Genomic DNA, 21,626 nt, shown 5'->3' with positions numbered 1-21,626 from the left:
TGATTCATTAAGTTCAAGAACATAACTGCAACTCTTATTGCTCCCTACAGAAACTGCAAACAGTTTTGGCAGGGTGTTAGCCATGAACCTTTTAAACCAACTGGGGCACTTTTACATACATTTGCTCAATACAAAATTTAAAAAAGAAAGTTTCTTTTGGAGTGGAATACATTTCTATTACATGTCTTGTCCTTCTCTGCCCTTCACATACAATTCTTGCCTTTTTTATCTTTAGAATTTTGAAATACAATGATACTCGGGTAAGAAGCTACCAGGTAAAGTTTTTCTTAGAGCTTCAACTCAGCACCAAAGCCTTCTATTGTGTATTAGCATAATTGTAAATACAGAATACTAAGCTCACAGTGTATATTTGAACAGCTGGCATTCATGTAGTACCACACTCATTCAACTGGCATTAGGCAGTGTACCGTGCTTGGGCCAGGAATAAAACTATACTCTTCTCTGAGTGCCCCTATAGCAAACCCCTTGCTATGGGGGCACTCGTGTGTGCTTGCCCTTGAGCTCCACTGTGTGCGTGTCCAAAAGACACAGAGTGGGGCTCAGCCCTGCCCCTGCTCCATACTTACTGGCTCTGAGTTGAATGCATGTGGCACAATACGACTGCTAGCTGTTCAAAAATAAGCTGTGAGCTCAGTATTATTTACAATTAAAAGCTTTTAAGTGGTAGTAAAGTTTTTCTTCATATTTTAAAAAATGGGTCTCCCGACAGCTTTAAGCCATAAATATACTAGTATGCACTGAATACTAGCACATTATGACAGACTTACCTGCAAACGCAGCCCTCCAATGCTGCGCTTTCAATGCTCTCCCTTGTCCCCGGCAGGTTCCATCTTCACCTGGTCTTTCTTCTGGGTTTGGGTTCTTTGGTCACTTGGGTGGCTAGGCTTGGTAACGTCACTCCCACACATGTGCATGGGAGTGCCATCGCAATGGCACACAGAGCATGTGTGGCTGAGATCACATTACTCGCTGACAGACAGTGGGGAGATTTATGATAGATGAGACCTCTAGGGTTTCTATTAAAAAAACCCTGCCTGTCAGTGATTTTTCTAATAACTGACTTTACTACCATTTTAAAAGTATATCCAAAGGCAATATTCCCCCCACACCCCATTTTGGATAGCATAGGGGGAAAGATTAAAACTGCTATAATTTCCCGTGGACTTAGCAACAAGTGAGATGTGGGAAATCCACTCTTAGACAATGGTTTTGGGAAGAAATATCCTCATTGGAAATTGTACTTCTATTCCAGACCTAGTTCTTGATTTAACTTTACTTCAATAACTAGTGGCATTTGTGATTAGAACAATAAGAGTGAATCTCCTTAAAAGGGGGCACAGACATCACCATTCTATTCAAATTTAAAGAAAACTTGTGCCTTTAGTTATACTTTACCACAAGCCAACACTGCAAGTTCATTTCATAACAATGTAGTATGCAGTGATGCTAATGCTGCAATGAGTATTGATGAGTATTGAGTAAAAAGGCCCAATAACGTTTTGTACACCAAATGTGCACCAGGATTGCCTGGTGCACATTAGAAAGCACACCAATGACTCTGTTTTGCATGTGTATGGGTGCTATATGTATATCAAAATATGCAAGCCATTATAAAAATAAATGACTGACAATTTATAAAAAAAAAAAAAAAAAGACTGTTAGGGAAACTCTTACCTCAACAAGACTACCTCCATAAACTTCATCTGTACTTATATAAATGAATTTTCCAACCCTAGCTTCATATGCTGCACGAAGAAGAATGTGTGTACCATATGTATTAACATAGGCAAATTTAAAGGAATCTGAAAAAGACAAATCTGTAGAAAGAGTTGACCTGTGTTGGTATCTAGTCTTATCATACCTAAACTCTTAAGTTCTTTCACATAAATATGCAAATTCCACATAATGATCTAATAAAGTTGTACAAGCTAGGACTTAAACCTTAGGTGGTTCAGTGGATATGCAGTTGGCTAACAGGATAGATACCACAGTGTGGTTGTAATTAGGGTTCACTCGGAACAGAGACCAGTCACTAGTGGTATACCACAAGGCTCAGTACTGGGTTTGGTTTTATTTCATCTATATGCAAGTGACATATCCAAAGGTTTGTTGGGCAAGGTATGTCTTTTTTCTGATGACACAAAAGGTGTGAAATGGGGTTGATATCCCTGGAGGTGTCTGTAACATGGAGCATGATTTGGCATTGCTATAAGATATGTCAAAGCTGTGGGGTACAGTGTTGGCCAGCACTACAGAAGAAAAAGATTTGGGACTACTTCTTTCAGATGATTGGAAAATGAGCAAACCGCGTGACCAGGCAGTGGGAAAAGCGAAAACAATTCAAGAATGCATCACCAGCAGGAGTAAGGAGGTTCTGATTCATCCATATAGATCTTTAGTGAGACCTCATTTAGACTACTGTGTCCAGTTCTGGAGACCTCACTTACAGAAAGATATTGATAAGATAGAACGAGCCCAGAGATGGTTAACAAAAAATGGTGAAAGGTCTAAATGATAATACGTATCGAGAGAGATTTTAGGAACTTAATATGTATAATCTGGAGGAAAGAAGGGAAAGGGGAGACATGATTGAAATCTTTAATTACATCAAGGGGATGAATAAGTTTCAGGAGGGGAGTTTTTTCAATATATAACCCAAGATCAAGAACATGGGGACACGACCTCAAACTAATGGGAGGAAAGTTCAAAACTAATCTTAGAAAGTATTATTTTACTGAAAGGGTAGTTAATGCTTGGACTAGACTTCCAGCAGAAGTAGTGAGATAGTCAACAGTAAATGGCTTCAAACATGTTTGGGACAAACACGGATCTATAGTAAAGTGAATGGGAAAAAAAACAACAACATATATTTGGAGAAAAAAAAAAAAAAAAAGGCAGACTCTATGGACTACTGTGTCTTTTTCTGCCCTCATTTTTCTAGGTTTCAAATAAAACAAAACAACTACTATTTGGAAAACAACTTGCATCTGTGGGAATCTGTTCTGTTTTTTTCTCCAATATACGCGGTTACAAAGACGACAATAAACACTGTTCTTCAGAGTATTCAAGCAGCAATAAAAACTCCGATCTTCAACCACAATTCTTCTTATGACATGTAACCAACTGATTTCATTACTGGGAAGAAGAAAAAAAAAAAAGAAAGAAAAAGAAAAAAAAAAAAAAAAAAAAAAGAAAAAAGAAAAAAGAAAGAAAAAAAGAAAGAAAAAAAGAAAGAAAGAAAAAAAGAAAGAAAGAAAAAAAGAAAGAAAGAAAAAAAGAAAGAAAGAAAAAAAGAAGAAAGAAAGAAAAAAAGAAAGAAAGAAAAAAAGAAGAAGCTTTTCAGAGATACAAAGTGTACTTAAAAAAAATCTATTAAAGATTAGCACACCTACCTACATGGGTCTGTGCAGCAAAGTGTAAGACCACATCGATATTTTCTACTTCAAAGACATGTTTTAGAAAATGCACATCACAGATGTCTCCCTGGGGAACAAAATGTCAAAATTAGATCACACACACCTAAAAAAAAAAAAAAACACAACTACATTCAAAGCAGTTCAATGATAAACAAGTTGAACCACCTGCCAGGACAGAAAATATAACTAAATTTGTAAATTGTACTGTATTGTACTCAAAGATGAAAGGAAATTCCACTTTTAGTGGATTTTCAAAAGTTAAACAATGTCAACTGCCATTTTAATGCTGAATGCCACCATCTAACGGATTCCAACAGCATTCCATGTGAACTAAAATTATATGTACAATGTGTATAATGTGGTTGGTGCCATACCTGTAGGAACTTGTAGTTTGGCTGATCGGAAACTGAATCAAGGTTTTTCAAGCTAGCACAGTAATCAAGCTGAGAGCAGAGAAAAAAATGATTAAAAACTCAAAAAGTTTGCAAAAAAAAAAAAATAATAAAATATTGAAAATGTAAAAAACTGATATATTTATAAGCTCTTTCATCCTGTTCAGATTTAGAATAAAAAAAGAAAGACATTCATAATACTACTAACATCACAATGGTTTTCAAATATCTCTCTGGTAATGGTGCAGACTGAATCCTTCTCTGCAAAAAATTTTCTAGGGATGCTGCAATAAGGCATATGCAACACATTTCTGGCAGAGGGAGATGTAGCCCAAAGCCTTGCGCCAAATTCAATAAACCCGTGTGACATTTTTTACCGTTACTACCCAAGTGTGCAACAAATTCATGTAGATCTTATTTGTGACACTTTCACTGTATGTTGCTATTATTGAGAGAAGTTCATAAAGAAATACCACCATATAGGTGACAAGGAAAGTGGAGATAAAAAAAGACGGCTTCCACGTTGGGAGCAAATTTTGTTACAGAACGGTCCCAGAAGAAAATTTGTCTGCATCAGATTCATGTACTAGTTACTACTTGTACATTATTCTGTTTCAAGAGACACAGTCCCTGGACTTCATAAAAACTGGCGCAGACAGGTGTTGTAAGTAGAGATTGACCAATATCGTTTTTTTTTTAATGCCGATACCGAGGTCATCAGATATCGGTATTTGGCCGATATTTACGGACATGTGAAAAAAAAAAAAAAAAAAAAAAAAAGATTTTTCCAAAAGTTACTCCTTGTGGAGGGATCTGGGGGTCTAAAAGATCCCGAACCCCTCCTCTGCACTGAAAAGCATTCAAAACGCCAAGTTTGGCTGTTTTGTATGCGGTCAGTTTTTTTAATTCGGCGCAGAGTACCCGGAAGTGATGTCATGACATCACTTTCCGGGTTTTTTTACACGGAGATTCGATCAGAGCCGAATGCGGCTTTGATCGGGTCTTTTCTTCGGCCGCGGTGGAGGTAGGATGCCCGGTGGGACGGGAGACCCAGGCGAGCCGCGGAAGGCAGCGGGGGGGGGGGGGACATCCCCTCCCGCTCCTTGTAATAACAGCCGAGGGCTTCTCAGCTGCATCGGTTGTCATTACAAGTCAGCCAACCATCGGCTATGGACACCGGTACCGGGGCGATGCCTCTAGCTGCAGGCATCACTCTGGTACATGCACTTTCCCTAAATATCGGCAATATCCGTAACCTCAGGAGCCGATTACGATATATCGGGGAAAGGCCCCCGATACATCAGTGTTGCCGATAATCGGACGATCCCTAGTTGTAAGCGTGTCTTGTGGGCATTTTAAAAGTGGCACAATGAGCGCCAAAATTATGTACCTGTCTAAAACATGTAAACCCCCCTCCATCGCTGGGGTTATGCTCCAGACCTACCCACAATAAGTTAAAATGTGCGAAATAGAAATACCCTATTTAAATACAACCTAGGCATGTTTTTTTAACTTTCACTGTACATTTAAAAGCATTTTAAAAGGTCTTTAAACACACTTTTAAAACAATAGAAACACATTTAAACACATAAAAGATACTGAGAGACAGAGCAAGAGCAATGGAAAACACAAAAATATTTAATTAACAATGATTTAATTAATAAAACAATGGTAATAGGTCTTACAGAAAAAAAAAAAAAAAAAATACCGGGACCGCGAAAACTGAAACGCGATATAACGAGGGTTTATTGTATTTGAATTTGGCACAATGCATCTCTGTGGAGAATTGTTGGTCAAACTTGCTAAGGTAACATCTGTAATGTGGACTTGTAATGTATATGCGACACCCTTAAATAGAGAGAAAAAAAAAAAAAACCCACAACAAAAAAGCTTCTAATAAAAAAAAAAAAAAAAGACAGCACCGCCGTAGTATCCTCTGTCCCCTTCACATTACCCTCCCGCTGTAGTGTCCCTTACCCCCCATAGCAGTGTTTTCTGCCCCCCCCTCCCCACGGTAGTGTTCTGTACCCCCCAAATGCAGTGTCCCCTGACACCTTTAACCCCCCCCTGCCCCCCACTCTAGTTTCCTCTGCCCCCTCCCCCTACAGTAGTGTCCTCTGCCCCCTTTACATCACCCCGCCCTCCCACTGTAGTGTCCTGTACCCCCAATGCTCTGTCATCTGCCCCCTTCACATCACCCCACCCCACTGTAGTGTCCTCTGCCCCCTTCCTTCCCCCAGTAGTCTTTTATCCCCCCTCCTCAAAACAGTGTTGTCTGACCCCCTTTACATCAAGTCCCCCCTCCCCCTGTAGTGTCTTCTGTCGCTCCTCCAAACAGTGTACCCCCGCTGTGTAGGTAGCGCTTACCTGTCAGTGTGTGTTCATCAGAGCGGAGGTCAGAAGACATCATAGTGCTGGGTGGGAGGCAGGAGCAGGAGCCGCCAGAGTACATAATAGCAAGCTAGTGATTAGTTGCAACCAATCACTGAGCAGCTCCCCCCCCCATCCAACTCCGCCTCCCACTCCACAGTTAACAGAAGAGCGGCGGAGGTTGGGGGAGGCAGAGCTGAAGTCATGATCCACCTGTCGTGCCCCCCGCCCTCCCTGTGGTCGACCGCGATTGACGGCTTGCCGACCCCGGTATACAACAATAATACTGATAGAAACAATAAAATGTACTACCCATTCATTTTTTTTATTATTACTAATCTCCATTCAAAGCAGAAGGCCACCTGTAGTATAAGGAGGGGGCAGCAATACTGCAGACTGTTGAATGCTTGTTTCCTACTCTCTCTTTGTTGAGTATGAGCCTAGAAAGATCTCACAGAGAATGTCTGATTCACAAAGCAGAAATACAAAAGGGTTGATTTACTAAAACTGGAGAGTGCAAAATCTGATGCATCTGTGCACGCTAGACAATAAGCTTCTAACTTCAGTTAAGTTTTGACAATAAAACCTGGAAGCGGATTGGTTTCTATGCAGAACAGCACCAGATTTTGCGCTCTCCAGTTTTAGTAAATCAACCCCAAAGTGTACAAAACAAAGATCTTACCTTGTCTACATTTATTACTAAATGTTCTGGATAGTTTTCAACCAGAGAAATTATCATATGTGATGCTCTGCAAAAAAAAAAGACATAAGTTAAAAAAAAAAAAAAAAAAATGTAAAGCAGAATTAAACATAAAAATAAAAAATGAAAAAAGGTAAGGTTTTTATAGGACAGAAGCAACCTTATTGGTCTCCTGTTATAAATGCTTCTCCGTGCCATGCTGGGTATGTGCAGTTCAGTGTGCGTATACAGCACACCTGTGTGCCGTTATGATGTTACTCCCAAGTGCATGGGGCTGAGTGGTAGCATTGCAGCCCAGCCATATAGACTGAACTTAGAAGGAATACTGGGAGAAGATGGAAGCACCCATAATCAGCATTAGCACTGACAGCACAGGGCTGAAGGGCATCGTTTGAGAAGTGTGCCATATTGTGCCAGTATGCAGTTTAACTAGCACATAATAACTAACTAATTTCTTATGAAGGGTCCACAAAAAAAAAAAAAAAAAAAACGAACTACATAACTACAGAGTTTTATTCCGCTTGGTATTGGTATAAAAAATACAAGTGTCTTGGAAGTTGGTACGCGAATGTGTAATTAGTTATTTAATACAACATGTAGCTAAATCAATTCTTATGTTCAGCATACTGTGTTGGTCATGCTTACGATTCCACATTTTTGCTGTATTTATTGCTTTAACAGTTAAAACACACCTGTACTGATCATATGCATACTGTGTACCTTCAGAAAAACTATCAGAGAACTACCTGACTGCCAAAACCCAGGTAATCTGCAAGCTCTGCACCTTTAACCACTTCCAGACCACCCACTATGTTATTTACATCGCTACTTTGACGTTAGATGCCATAACCCCAGTATATTTTTAAACAGCAGGCGGTCCACTTTCATATAAAGTGGTCCCAGTGGATGATTCATAACAGGATCACTTTTATGGGCGGCAGGAGAGGCCCCTCTCCCGCTGCTTACCAGACAGATTGGCAGTGGCGGAAAGATCCGATCCTGTGTACAGATGGGCAGGAAGTCGGGTGAGGGCAAGATGGCCCCCACTCGACTTTATGCCCTTGGAGGAACGGAGCAACGTCAAATGTCACTTCCGCCCTCTGACCTTAAGGGGCCCATTTTTTTTCTTGGGGAAAAAAAAAAAAAAAAAAAAAACCAACAGACTTCTTTTTGTTATTGCTTTTAAATGTAAATGTGAGATCAAAGGTCTTTTTGACCCCAGATCTCACAGAGAGGCCCTCTCCTGATTACTGCTGCTGATAATTTTCCAAAAACTTAAATTTAAAATTCGAGCTTTCTCTTGCAAGCCTTAATGTCTGCAGTTGACACTGTTCATTTTTTTATTCCTTTCATGAAAGGTGCACATTAGCAACTAATGCCCCGTACACACGTGCAGATTATCTGAAGACTTTTGTCTTCAGATTTACCTTTTCTATGTAGTGCAAGGGCCTGCCGGATTGCATACAAATTGAAAGTGTTTAGGTTTGACCTCATATTATATGGTTTTGGTAAGTCTGCAGACAAGTGTCTTCAGATAATCTGCACGTGTGTACGGGGCATTAGACGTCAGTCACAGAATCCATATTGTTTTCAGCAGACTTAATTTGCATTCTGAGAAGTCATAGATTATGACCTTGGTGTCGTAATCCATATAAGGATGCAAAGCTTGGGTGTGTATACGTAAGGAGCAAATTTGGCTTTCCACAGGTACATGTAGAATTACAATCTATATATAGAAAATGCTTTTTTCTTTTTTTAAATGAGAACTCGATTTAAATAAAATGCTTCTCAAACTTTTGTCAGCCAAGGCACCCTTTAAAATTATGCAATCTCAAAACACCCCATTCTCAAAAAAAAAAAAAAAAAAAAAAATAAAAAAAATTGAATTTTGTAAGAAAACGTAAAATTATTTTCTCCGAGTCCTCTGACAGACGCAGCTCTTACATGTTTCTTCACACCAATGGGACGTCCCATAGCAGTGTAGGCATGAGGGGTGGGAAGAATGCAACCAACAACCGTTAACGTATCAACAAGGTTAGAAAACGTAGCCAACAGGGCAACAGAAAGCTCAACCAATACCAACAAGAGCTTACCCCAAAACAAAAATTCACCCCTGAAAGAGACCATAAATCTCTTCAGCAAACAGCAGTCTGCAAAACCTTGCGGCCAAAGGAAGCATCCGAGGATGCCAACATATCAAGCTTGTAGAATTTTGTAAAAGTGTGTACAGATGACCAGGTCGGCGCTTTACACACTTGAGCCACAGAAGCCGGATGGCGAAAAGCCCAAGAGGCACTCAGTGCTCTAGTAGAATGCGCCCTCACGGGGAAGGGCGGAACCTGACCCTTCAATGAATAGACCTGAACAATAGTCTGTCTGATCCATTCTGATATGGTTGCAGCAGATGCAGCCGAGCCCTTATTAGATCCCTCAGGAAGGACAAACTGGGAATCAGACGTCCGAAAGGATTCCGTGGCCGACAGATAAATCCTGATCGCCCGAAAACCACATCCAGTGAATGCAAGGCAAATTTCTTAGGATGCTTGGGCTTCGCACAGAGCAAAGGCAAAACAATTTTTTTCACTGAGATGGAAAGCAGACACCACCTTAGGGAGAAAAGATTTTTGTTAGGTCGCAGAACAACCTTATCCCTATGAACGACCAGATAAGGCGAACGGCAAGACAAAGCCGCCAACTCAGACACCCTGCGAGCAGAGGTAAAAGCCACCAGAAAGGCAACTTTCTGAGACAAAAGCAGAGAGATTTCTCTGATATTCTGAAAGGGAGGTCGTTGAAGAACGGACAAAACCAAATTCAGATCCCACGGAGGCAAAGGGGATCTCCTCGGCGGAGCCAGATGACACACCCCTTGAATAAAAGGTGCAAATCAAGGAGTTAGTCGCCAAGGGACGTTGGAAGTAAATGGCTAAGGCTGACACCTGACCTTTTATCGTGCCCAAAGACAAACGTTGCTCCACTCCTTTCTGAAGGAAAGCCAAGACCTTCGCCAACGAAAAGGAGCGAGGATGCAACCCTTGGGACTCACACCAGGATATATACAGCTTCCAAGTACGATGATAAATCTTCCTGGAAGTAGCCTTCCTAGCCCTCATCAAGGTAGGAATCACAGCATCAGTGAGACCTCTGTCTCAACACCTGGCCTTCAACAGCCAAGTCGTTAAAGCCAGCAACTGTAAAGCAGGATGGAGGATCAGCCCTTGCGACAGCAGATCCTCTCTCTGAGGCAGCCGCCAGGGAGGTTCGACGGCCATCTTTACCGAATCCACGTACCAAGACCGGCGAGGCAAATCTGGTGCCACCAGAATCACCTGCACCTTCTCCACCACCGCCCTGCAGAGGAACCGAGACAGCAGTCGTATTGGAGGAAAGGCATAAATCAGCCGTCCGCGGCGTCGGCCAGAGGATCTCGAGCCCTGGCCACAAACCACTCGACTTTTCTGTTTAGACGAGATGCAAACAGGTCCACCTCCGGAGTGCCCCATTGGGCACACAGGAGATGAAAAACCTCCGGATGCAGGGACCATTCCCCCTGATCCAGAGCCTGACGACTCAGGTAATCCGCTTGCCAGTTCTCCACTTGCGAGGAACGCCAAAAGGACTAAAAACCCCTTACTGTGCCAGCAACCTGGAGAAGCAACCGCTCTGCAAACTGTCTTCAGCAAGTGAAACTTCTGGGAGGAAGTGACCAAACAAGCACTAGAGGCCCCGCCCGCACTAACCACAAGAAAATGGTGCCAATAGAATATAGATAGGAAGCACAGGGAAAATGGCTGCTGCCCATACAGCGCGGCCTACCCACACTTAAGACGGCACCCGAAAACGGCGCCAAACACTAAGGAAGGCAAGAAAATGGCTGCTGGCCTTACACAGACGCAGCCTAATGCCCACACTTGCCCACAATGGCGGCCAAAAACAGCGCCAAGTGTTCAGGAGCCCAGGAAATGAGGCCACCGCAGGAATCCACTTCAGTGGACCCCTAGGACAAGGTAACAGCTTCACACCCCCCTCCCAGGTGTTAGACGCCGCTACAGCGCCCCCAGCGAGAGCAGGGAGGGCAGGACCTGTCCTGACAGGCCAGGGGGATCTTTCAGAGGACACAGCCCTGTTATCCCCAGGAGTGGGTCCACATCACCCCTTCAGATATCCGTCCCAGGGACATTGCATCACTCACCATACCATGGACCTTGGGGCTCCGTTCCAAGACAGCTTGCCTCCCACCATGAGTGGGGGTGCTGCCAGCCAGAAAAGGATACGCTGCAACTCAGGGCGTTCCAGGATGATGCGTCCCGGTGAAGCATCCGCTCGCAGGCTCGTCCCCATCCGTCGGGGCTCTGTCGTGGCAAGGCCTGGGCGTACCACAACCTGCTCACACTCGTAGGCCAGGCTGGGAGACCGTAAGGATCTAGATTATCCAGTGCGAAACCTCAGCCCGGCTGTCACTTGTAGTTCACCATGAGGATCCCCCTGACACTAGCTAGCGATAGTGAGTAAAGAGAAATAAACAAACATTTCCAAAAGAAAATAAAAACTGAGACCGAAGTCCCAGCAGGGAACCTAGGTCCTACTCCTAAACTAGGCAGGAAGAAACTGATCTATGAGCACAGTGTGTCAGGGGTTATGTGTGTAGGACAGCCCCTATAGGCGTGCCAAGTGAAAGCTTTCACTGCCTAGTCTACTCCTGTAGAGGATGCATAACCAATTGGTGAAGAAACATTGAAGAGCTTTGTCTGTCAGGACGTAAGAGAAAAACTGTTTTTACAAAGCAAATATACCTTTGCGATACTGACTAGTATTCCAGTGTTTCTCTACATCACACAGATGGCGTGACCCCAGGGCAGGTGAGGAACAAACAAGGATGCTGTTCAGGCGCCTGCTCCTCATCTACAGATGACATCATCAGTTGTTAGAATGTTGACAACTGCCCCATACAGTGCTTAAAAAGTGCTACTAAACCCAGGATCCTTCATTCACTATATCTGGTCTTCCACAGTACAGAGAACATGGAAATGTAATTATTTTAGTAAATATAAACTGCTAAATACCTTTTCTCATCAGCAGTATATAGCAGTTTTGTGACTTCTTTCAGTGTCTGGTTAAAGCTTGTAGAAGGAGTTTTCATTTTGCACTGACTGTCCTATCAGGATGCAGGACCCCAGACCCTCTGTCTGGACAGTGCTGATGGGAGGGTGCATGTAATCAGCAAAGGGCCAAAGAAAAAACTAAACTCTCCAGCAGCAAAAACCAAACTGAGCAAGTGCAGCCTGACACCATAAACTTTGGGTTATTAGGAAAAATATTGGGGAAAGTGGAAGGAGGAGAGGATCAGAGAAGATCAAGCAGACTTTTCACACAATGCAGAGGATTTACCCCTTAGGTTTCCATAGTTTGAATAACAATCATGCGTTACTGCATATATAGACTGGTTTTATTGTTGTGGGTTTAGTAACACTTTAAGGTTGTAATAGTGCACAATAGAAACTCTGTGGATTGATTTACTAAAAATGGAGTGCAAAATCTGGTGCAGCTCTGCATAGAAACCAAACAGCTTCAGAGTTGTCAAAGCTTAATCAATTCCGGACCACATATATACTGTGGCAGGGAGGCCCAGCTGTGCAAAATGTGATTGGACACAGCGGGAGCCAATCAGCAGGTACGGAGGCCGCGACGGCCGCCAGGACCTGCCAATCGTTCCGAGGAGAGGCAGATCGGCAGTCTGCCTATGTAAACAAGAGGAAACGCAGAGGAAAATTAAGAAACACGGATCTCAGGTTTCCTCTAGTGCATCTATCCCCCCCCCCCCCAGTTAGAAATCACTCCCTAGGAGCACACTTAACCCTTTGATCGCCCCTGATGTTAACCCCTTCCCTGCCAGTGTCATTTATACAGTGACAGTGCATATATTTTTTGCACTGATCACTGTATTGGTGGTGTCACTGGTCCCCAAAAAGTGTCACGTTGTCAGATTTGTCCACCTCAATGTTGCAGTCCCGCAAAAAAAAAAAAAAAAATTAAATTAAAAAAAACGCTGATCACCGCTATCAGTAATAAAAACAATAAAAATAAAAAGTCCATAAATCTATCCTATAGTTTGTAGCTATATTGGCTTAAAATTATGAAGAAATATGATTTTTTTATTTTTATTTTATTGGATATGTTTTTATAGCAGAAAGTAAAAAATATTGTTTTTTTCAAAATGGTTGGGTCTTTTTTGTTTATAGCGCAAAAAAATAAAAACTGCGGAGGTGATCAAGATACCACCAAAGAAAGCTCTATTTGTGGGAAAATAAGGACATCAAATTTGGGTACAGCGTTGCACGACCGCGCAATTGTCAGTTAAAGCAACGCAGTGTCATATTGCAAAAAATGCCCTTGTCAGGAAGGGGGTAAAACCTTCTGGAGCTGAAGTAGTTAATTGAACAAATTGAAGTTAGAAGCTGATTGGCTACCATGCAGAGCTGCACCAGATTTTGCACTCTCCAGTTTTAGTAAATCAACCTCTCTGGCTCTGTGTAAAAAAAAAAAAAAAAAAAAAAAAAAAAAGGCAGGCTTGATCCACCCGCTAGCTTGTTGACAATTTTTGGGAAATTTTGGGCAATTTTTAGGCATTTGCCAAGGCATCCCTGAAAAACCCAGACAGCACCCCAGCTAAAAGGCCGATTTAAGTCAGGGTGAGGGTTTGCATAAGTAAAGCCTAGTACACATTATTAGAAAAATTCTTGAACGCCATAATAAAAATTTCCACATCCGTAACTATGTTCCAGAGTAGAATCGGAAGTGATGTAATTTGCATGTGACCCTTCTAATATATTTCTATTGTTATTATTAGATGTATATATACTTCTAATAGTAACAATAATAAGTGCCAGTTCACACTTCCGCATTTGCGGAGATCGCATGTAATTCGGAGCGCACTGCTCAGAATTACATGCGATCTGATGTGCGGATGCGAGTTCAACCATACACTTTGTATGGCTGAATTCGCACTGTATCTGCACCAAACACGCACATGAGGCTTTTTTTGAGCCGCAGTAGAAACACTTGTACGATCCGATTCTGTGCGTACTTGCAGATCGCACTGCGATATGCGATCGCAACTGGGGTGTCGTTAACTTTTAATTGACACCCCCTGCATATCGCATATGGCAGTGTGAACTGCCAGATGTGCGGATGCGATGCGGGAACACACTGCATATTCGGAGAAATGTGAACCGGCACTTATAATGAGCAAAATCAAAAAATAATAAATAATAATAATAATAATAATAATAATAATAATAATAAGTAACCCTTTATCTCTTGAACTACAAATAATTGGTATATTGGTAAACAGCATACTGCTATTCATTTATCACTATCACAAAACTTTCAGGGCACTTTTACCTTACCAGGACAATTTTCAGCTTCCAGCGCTGTTACACTTTGAATGACAATTGTGCAGTCAGGCTACACTGTACCCATAAGAAATGTTTATCTTTTTTCGCACAAAATAGAGCTTTTTTGTGGTATTTAAAAAAAATATAATACTTAAAAAAAAAAAAAAAAATAATAATTATATATATATATATATATATATATATATATATATATATATATATATATATATATATATATATATATATATATATATATATATATATATATATATATATATATATATAAAATTTTTCTTTGTTTCGGTTATAAACTTTTGCAAATAAATAATCTTCATTAACGTGGGTCAAAATGTATTCTGCTACATTTCTTTGGTGAAAATAACCCAAATCAGTGTTTAGTCTATAGGAAAGTTATAGAGTCCACAAACTATGGTATACAGGGCATCAGGAAAGTATTCACAGCGCTTTACTTTTTCCCCATTTTGTTATGTTACAGCCTTATTCCAAAATGGAATAAATTCATTTTCCTCAAAATCTACACATAATATTCCATAATGACAAACGTGAAAGACGTTTGTTTGCAATCTTTGGAAATGTATTAAAAAACAAAACAAAACAAAACAAAAAAAAAAAACCATGTACATAAAGTATTCCCAGCCTTTGCTCAATACTTTATTTAGGCACCTTTGGAACAAATTATAGCCTAAAGTCTTTTTGAGTATGATGCCACAAGCTTGGCACACCTATTTTTGGCCAGTTTCTCCCATTCTTCTTTGCAGGACTTCTCAAGCTCCATCGGGTTTGATGGGGAGGATCAGTGCACAACCATTTTCAGATCTCTCCAGAGATGTTCCATCGGGTTCTGGCTGGGCCATTTAAGGACATTCACAGAGATTTCCCATAGCCACTCCTTTATTATCTGGGCTGTGTGCTTAGGGACGTTGCCTGTTGGAAGATGAACCTTCACCCCAGCCTGGGGTCCAGAGCGCTCTGGAGCAGGTTTTTATCAAGGATGTCTCTGTACATTGCTGCATTCATCTTTCCCTCAATCCTGACTAGTCTCCCAGTTCCTGCTTCTGAAAAACATTCCCACATTATGATGCTGCCACCATGATTCACTGTAGGGATGGTATTGGTCAGGTGATGAGCGGTGCCTGGTTTCCTCCAGACATGACACTTGCCTTTCAGGCCAAAGAGTTCAATCTTTGTTTCAACAGACCAGAGAATTCTGTTTCTCATGGTCAGAGTGCTTCAGATGCCTTTTGGCAAACTCCAGGTGGGCGGTCATGTGCCTTTTACTGAAGACTGACTTCCGTCTGGCCATCTACCATACAGGCCTGATTGGTGGAGTGCTTCAGAGATGGTTGTTCTTCTGGAAGGTTCTCTCCTCTCCACACAAATGCTGGAGCTCTGTTCGGAGTGACTATTGGGTTCTTGGTCACCTCCCTGACTAGGGCCCTTCTCCCCTGAACGCTCAGTTTGGCCAGGTGGCCCGCTCTGGAAGGAGTCCTGGTGGTTCCAAACTTCTTCCATTTACAGATGGAGGCAACTGTGTTCATTGGGACCTTCAATAGTGTAGAAATTTTTCTGTACCCTTTCCCAGATCTGGCCTCGATAAAATCCTGTCTCGGAGGTCTACAGTCAATTTCTTAGACTTCATGGCTTGGTTTGTGCTTTTACATACACTGCTAACTGTGAGACCTTATATAGACAGGTGTGTCCCTTTCCAAATCATGTCCAATCAACTAAATTTACTACAGGTAGACTCCAAATCAAGTTGTAGAAACATCTCAAGGATGATCAGAGGAACCAGGATGCAACACACGGAGTCCAGGCGCTTTAGCCAGGGCTTGACAAATTTGCTTTTAATCTGTGTGTCAGCTGAAAAAGTTAGGAGCTAGGTTTTTTTTTTTTTAAACTTTCAAAGATCGATGTCCTGTGTACAGAGCCCTGTGTGTTTGTAAACACAGGACTCTTGTGCTGTGATTGGCTACAGCCAATCAGCAGGTCTCAGCCAAAAAACATTGGCTGGGACTTGCAAACTAAAATCCCGCTGTAGTCAGTGTCAGCGCGCAACAGCAGGGATCGCCTACTTGTGTGCCCCTAACTTGGAACAGGATGGATGATGTACAATTAGTCTGCTCGGGTCACCTGCCTGTGGTAAATGTACTGTGGGAAAGTGGGCAGCAGTTAGTATGATTATGAGGGAAGTTGTGCTGCATTTTTAAAATTTTGTTTGAGGTGTGGGAACACAGCTTATAACAGTATACAGTGTCCTTAATCAATATTAGAACACCATCCTCCTCCCCCAGGGAACTGCTTCCAGGGACACACTGCTGCTGCCTGCTCTGACCCAGGATTCAGCAAGTAAATGACAGCCTGACCATTCTATTCCACAACCTCCTCCTCTAGCCTGGGAGGGACCAGCTACAGGCCAGGCTCCCAGAAAGGACATACACACACACACACACACACACACACACACACACACACACACACACACACACACACACGAAAGGCACAAGAAAGCAGGAACTACAATAGCATGGAGGAGGATGGAGAGAAGTTCTGACAGCTGCCTGGAATAAGCGTCTCTCCTCACACTGACAACATTGAAGAGCCTGGGGGAGGAGAGGGTCAGGTGAGTGGGGAGGGGAGTACTGAATGGAGCAGACACCAAGCTACACTGGGCACACCTCTCCCTGGGATGGCGCCTCTCGCACAGCGCCGCGCAACAGGCCCGGTAAGACACAAAAGCTGCCACCAATGGCAATCACTGTGGTCAACCACAGACAGGGCTCCGAGCTGCCGTGGCCACCTGGACCAGCAACAGCCTGCCAAACCAAAAGCCCAGCCATCTGACGCCTTACATGAGGCCGAGGCCAATCACAGCAAGAAGTCTGCAGCCCATGAAACTAGAGCTCGGAATACATGGGCGGGCCTTGCCTGTGAGAGAGAAGGGGAAAAAAAAAAAAAAAGACCACACGGAGACGGTCAATAGGGTAGAAGCAGGAGGGATTTGAATAGAGATTCCCGGTGATTGGCGTGCGTCGCAGCCAAATGTTTGGAGACTCCTGCGTTCTGGCAAGCTATGCTCACGCCCGATATGCTGTTGCCAACAGTGAATGGGCTGACTAAAGCCCAGGTGCCAGGGCACAATTTCTAGTCGCAATTGCGATCTGGTGCCTGGGATTTGTCGAGCCATGGCTTAAAGAGGTTGTAAACCCATACGAAAATATTTATTCTTTTTTTTCGACCTGAAAGAGAAACACATAATGAGCTAGTATGCATCGCATACTAGCTCATTATGAAATACTTACCTTATAACGAGCCCCCGCCGTGCCGCCCGCTTACCTGTATGACGGGTGACATGTCCAGTCGCCCGTCTTCTGGGGATTGCGGCATCCGGCCATCTGATTGGCCAGAGCCAGCCGTGGTGACGTCACTCCCGCGCACGCGCGCGGGAGCCGACAGTCACGGCACGGGGCTCTGAAGAAACGGCACCAGCGGCGGCCGTTCCTTCAGAGCGCATGCGCCAGTGACGTCACTGGCTGCATGTAAGGTAAATATCTCCTAAACGGTGCATGTTTAGGAGATATTTACAGTACCTATAGGTAAGCCTTATCATAGGCTTACCTATAGGTAAAAGTGTCAAGAGGAGGGTTTACTTCCTCTTTAAGCAACTATCCAAATGGGAAAATATACAGTCTGCTGAGAGGTTGCCGCAAACCCAGATCCATAGCCAATGAAATTAGAAAAAAAAAAAAAATTGTGAAAAAAAGCACTATACCAAGGCAGAATTAAGACATCATTTGATGATGGATAATAACATATGTTAAGTAGAGAGACCACGGCTTAACAGAGGCAGAATGTAGCCACAAAGTGCAACTGTTTGATATGAAGAAGGGGTTAAGCCTCGAAACATATAGTCTGTGCAGCTGGCTTTTTTTTTTCCAATTTTGGTCCTTATTCCACTGGACAAGGATTAGCTTGGCTCAGCGCTCCATCCCAGCGCCACTTTTCACCCCCGGCCATGATCATCAACCATCAGTCCCAAGAGCCTTGGCCATCTCCACCTGCCTTGGGGTTCTCCGGCAGCGGTATTGACACATACAGGTCTCCATCAACTGAACCACATTACCACTGGATTGATCCAGGACCTCTTTCGCTATGGTGTTTGGCTTTGCTTATCTCCCTGGACACAGACCAGCTGGTTTTCCTAGAACATCTTGGTAAAGTTACCCTGACACTCATACAGCCCCCCTGACCGGGTATTTCATCTTTGTTGGCAACGCTCTTTGTGGCTACATTCTGCCCCTGTTAAGCCGTGGTCTGTCTAATAAACATATGTTGTTATCCATCCTGGAAGGAGGTCTTAACTCTGCCTTGTTATAGTGCTTTCCCCCCCCAATCTTGGTGGAAACAGGATGCACCTAAGCTCAATTTTGAGTGTCATGGCAAAGGCTGTGAATACTTATGTTACGTACATGTGATTTTTTTTTTGTTTTTTCATTTTTTATAAATTTGCAAAGATTTCAAACAAACGTCTTTCATGTTATTATGCGGTATTGTTTGTAGAATTTTAAGTGGAGGAATGAAAGCATTTTGCTGAATAAAATTGTTTGTTTTGTTCTGATTAGCTGTGATTGGCCAGAGCTAAATCACATGGTACAGATGGCCCTGTCTGTAGCATGTGACCACTGTGACTAATCACAGCTAGCAACACAATTGTATACAATGGATGGCATGAAAGGAAGCCATCCAATGTTTACAATTGTCATGTGATCTGCTGTGATTGGTCACAATCACCCCATGACACTGGCAGCAGGCCAGTACAGTGATCAGTCAGTCATCGGCTGTGTCTGGGGGACACGGCCAGTGACAGATCCCGCCATTGCGCAGCCTCGCAAGAGGTGCATTCTGGGAGAAGGCTCTAGGGCATTCTTCCAAAACAATAGGAGTTGTACTATAGGCTGGAGCGGAAAGGTGTTAACCACTTAAGCCCCGGAAGATTTTACCCCCTTCCTGACCAGGGGGTATTTTGCGATTCGGCACTGCGTGACTTTAACGGACAATTGCGCGGTCGTGCGACGCTGTACCTAAACAAATTTGGCGTCCTTTTTTTCCCACAAACAGAGCTTTCTTTTGGTGGTATTTGATCACTTGTGCGATTTTTTGATCACGCGCTATAAACAAAAAAAGGAGCGTCAATTTGGCAAAAATAGCAATATTTTTCCCATTTTTTTTATATGAAATTCCCCCCCAAAAAAATGTAAAAATCAAAATTTTTTAACATTTTCGGCCAATTTGTTTTATCCTACCTATGTTTGGTAAAAAAAAAAAAAAAAAAAAAAAAAATCGCAAAAAGCGTATTTTGATTGGTTTGCGCAAAAGTTATCGCGTTTACTAACAAAGGGAAAGATTTTTGTCATTTTTGTTGTTTTTTTTTTAACGCGTAATGGCGGCGATCTGCGATTTTTTTTGTGGTACTGCGACATTGGGGCGGACAGATCGGACCCTTGACTGACATTTGTGACACTTTTGGGGTTACCAGTGACATTTCTACAGTAATCAGTGCTATACATATGCACTGTTACTGTAAAAATACACTGGTAGTGAAGGGGTTAACTTTATTTGGGAGGGAGGGGCTGTGTGTATCCCTAGGGGCGTGCTTTCTACTGTGATGGCTGTGGCTTGAGCTGTAAGGACACTGATCAACGGATCTACATACTAGATCCGTGTGATCAGTGTCTTTACAGCGAGGAGAATGACAGGTGGCTTGTTTACACAAGCTGCCTGACATTCTCCCTCTCCCCCGCCGATCGCCGAGTGACCGGCGGACATCGGGTCCGCTGGTCACACGCGCGGGGGGGGGGGGGGGGTCCGTGACCACGTGGGGGCGCGCGCTCGCTCCCTAGACCCTCACAAGCTAGTGACGTAGCCCTACGTCACTTTGCCTGTGAGGGGCTGACTGCCGACGTAGATCGGCGTTAGGCAGTCGGCAAGTGGTTAAGGATGAATACTCGACTAAACGAAAATTATTTGTTCTGGTAACGACCAAGAAAATTTTCCAACGTGTCACTTTGAAAAAGTTAATCTCAACAGTTGACATTGGCTCTTGAAAGCAGTGTACGAACGAACAGAAAATCTAAAGATCATTCCAAATATCAATATTTTCGTATGTTTTTCTAATAATGTGTATTAGACTTGAATCAAAAAAAAAAAAAAAAAACGCAACTTGACACATCGATACAATTGTTCACCATAAGCTGATCTCTTTCTTATGTACAGCAAAAAAACAAACAAACAAACAAACTATTTAAAAGTCTCTTTTAATACTCTGGTATGTATTGCTTGAAGCAAACCTTATGTGAAGGCACAAGATCCTCACAAGATTAGCAGAACCTTTCTGGAGGCCAATGTATTGTATTCACAAAGGAGGCACTTATCTTAAGAAACAAAGGCATTTATAGACCGTTCGATACAACGTAATCCCTAAATAGACGAAAGGAACCAACCCCCTTTAAAACATTACAGCTAAAACCAAAAGTTTGTGAGGCAATTCTACTACTGAGAGCGAAGAACAGAATCCTCGGCACATGGTTTATAACCCGAGAGACTGAGAGAGGACAAATTCCAAACACCTCTATATTTTGTCAACTTCTGTGTAAACCCTAAAAAAATAAAATTATACATACATACATACATGGTGCTCAGCATAAATGAGTACACCCCTTTTGAAAAATAAGATTTTAAGCAATATCTCAATGAACACAAGAACAACTTCCAAAATGTTGTCAAAGTTTAGGTTTTTTTTTTTTAGAACATTTGTTTAGCTCCATTATATAAAAGTAAGGTTAATAATATAACTTTGATTACAAAATCTTCAGTTTTACTCAAAATTAGTTGATGCAAAAATGAATACACCCCACAACAAAAAAACTACTACATCTAGTATTGTATGACCTCCATGATTTGTAAAGACAACACCAAGTCTTCTAGGCATGGAATGAACAAGCTAGTGACATATTGCAACATCTTTTTCCATTCTTCAAGAACCACCTATTTTAGAGCCTGGATGCTGGATGGATACTGATTCTCAACTTGTCTCTTCAGAACACCCCATAGGTGTTAGATTGGGTTCAGATCAGGAGACATACTTGGCCACTGAATCACATTCACCCGGTTCTTCAGAAATGGCCTTAGATGTGGGTTTTGGATTATTGTCATGTTGGAAAAGTGCACGACAACCAAGGGCATTGAGTGATGGTAGCATCTTCTCTTTCAATATAGAGCCATACATCTGTGAATTCATGACGGGGTTTAGGTCAGG

General features: G+C 42.5%; 1 protein-coding gene across 1 annotated transcript in view; it reads right to left on the bottom strand.

Moving 5' to 3' along the window:
- Positions 1 to 21,626, bottom strand: part of TGDS (TDP-glucose 4,6-dehydratase) — a 63,786-nt gene that overhangs the window by 27,757 nt on the left and 14,403 nt on the right. Inside the window, exons 2-5 of the mRNA XM_082247851.1 lie at positions 6,882 to 6,948; positions 3,812 to 3,880; positions 3,414 to 3,504; positions 1,696 to 1,838 (exon numbers count right to left, since the gene is read on the bottom strand). Of these exons, the coding sequence (XP_082103977.1) occupies positions 1,696 to 1,838; positions 3,414 to 3,504; positions 3,812 to 3,880; positions 6,882 to 6,948 (370 nt within the window). The remainder of the gene's footprint in view (positions 1 to 1,695; positions 1,839 to 3,413; positions 3,505 to 3,811; positions 3,881 to 6,881; positions 6,949 to 21,626) is intronic.

The sequence above is a fragment of the Pelophylax lessonae genome (genome assembly GCF_965119305.1).
Source record: "Pelophylax lessonae genome assembly, chromosome: 2".
NCBI lineage: Eukaryota > Metazoa > Chordata > Amphibia > Anura > Ranidae > Pelophylax > Pelophylax lessonae.
This window is presented reverse-complemented; position numbering and strand designations above follow the sequence as displayed.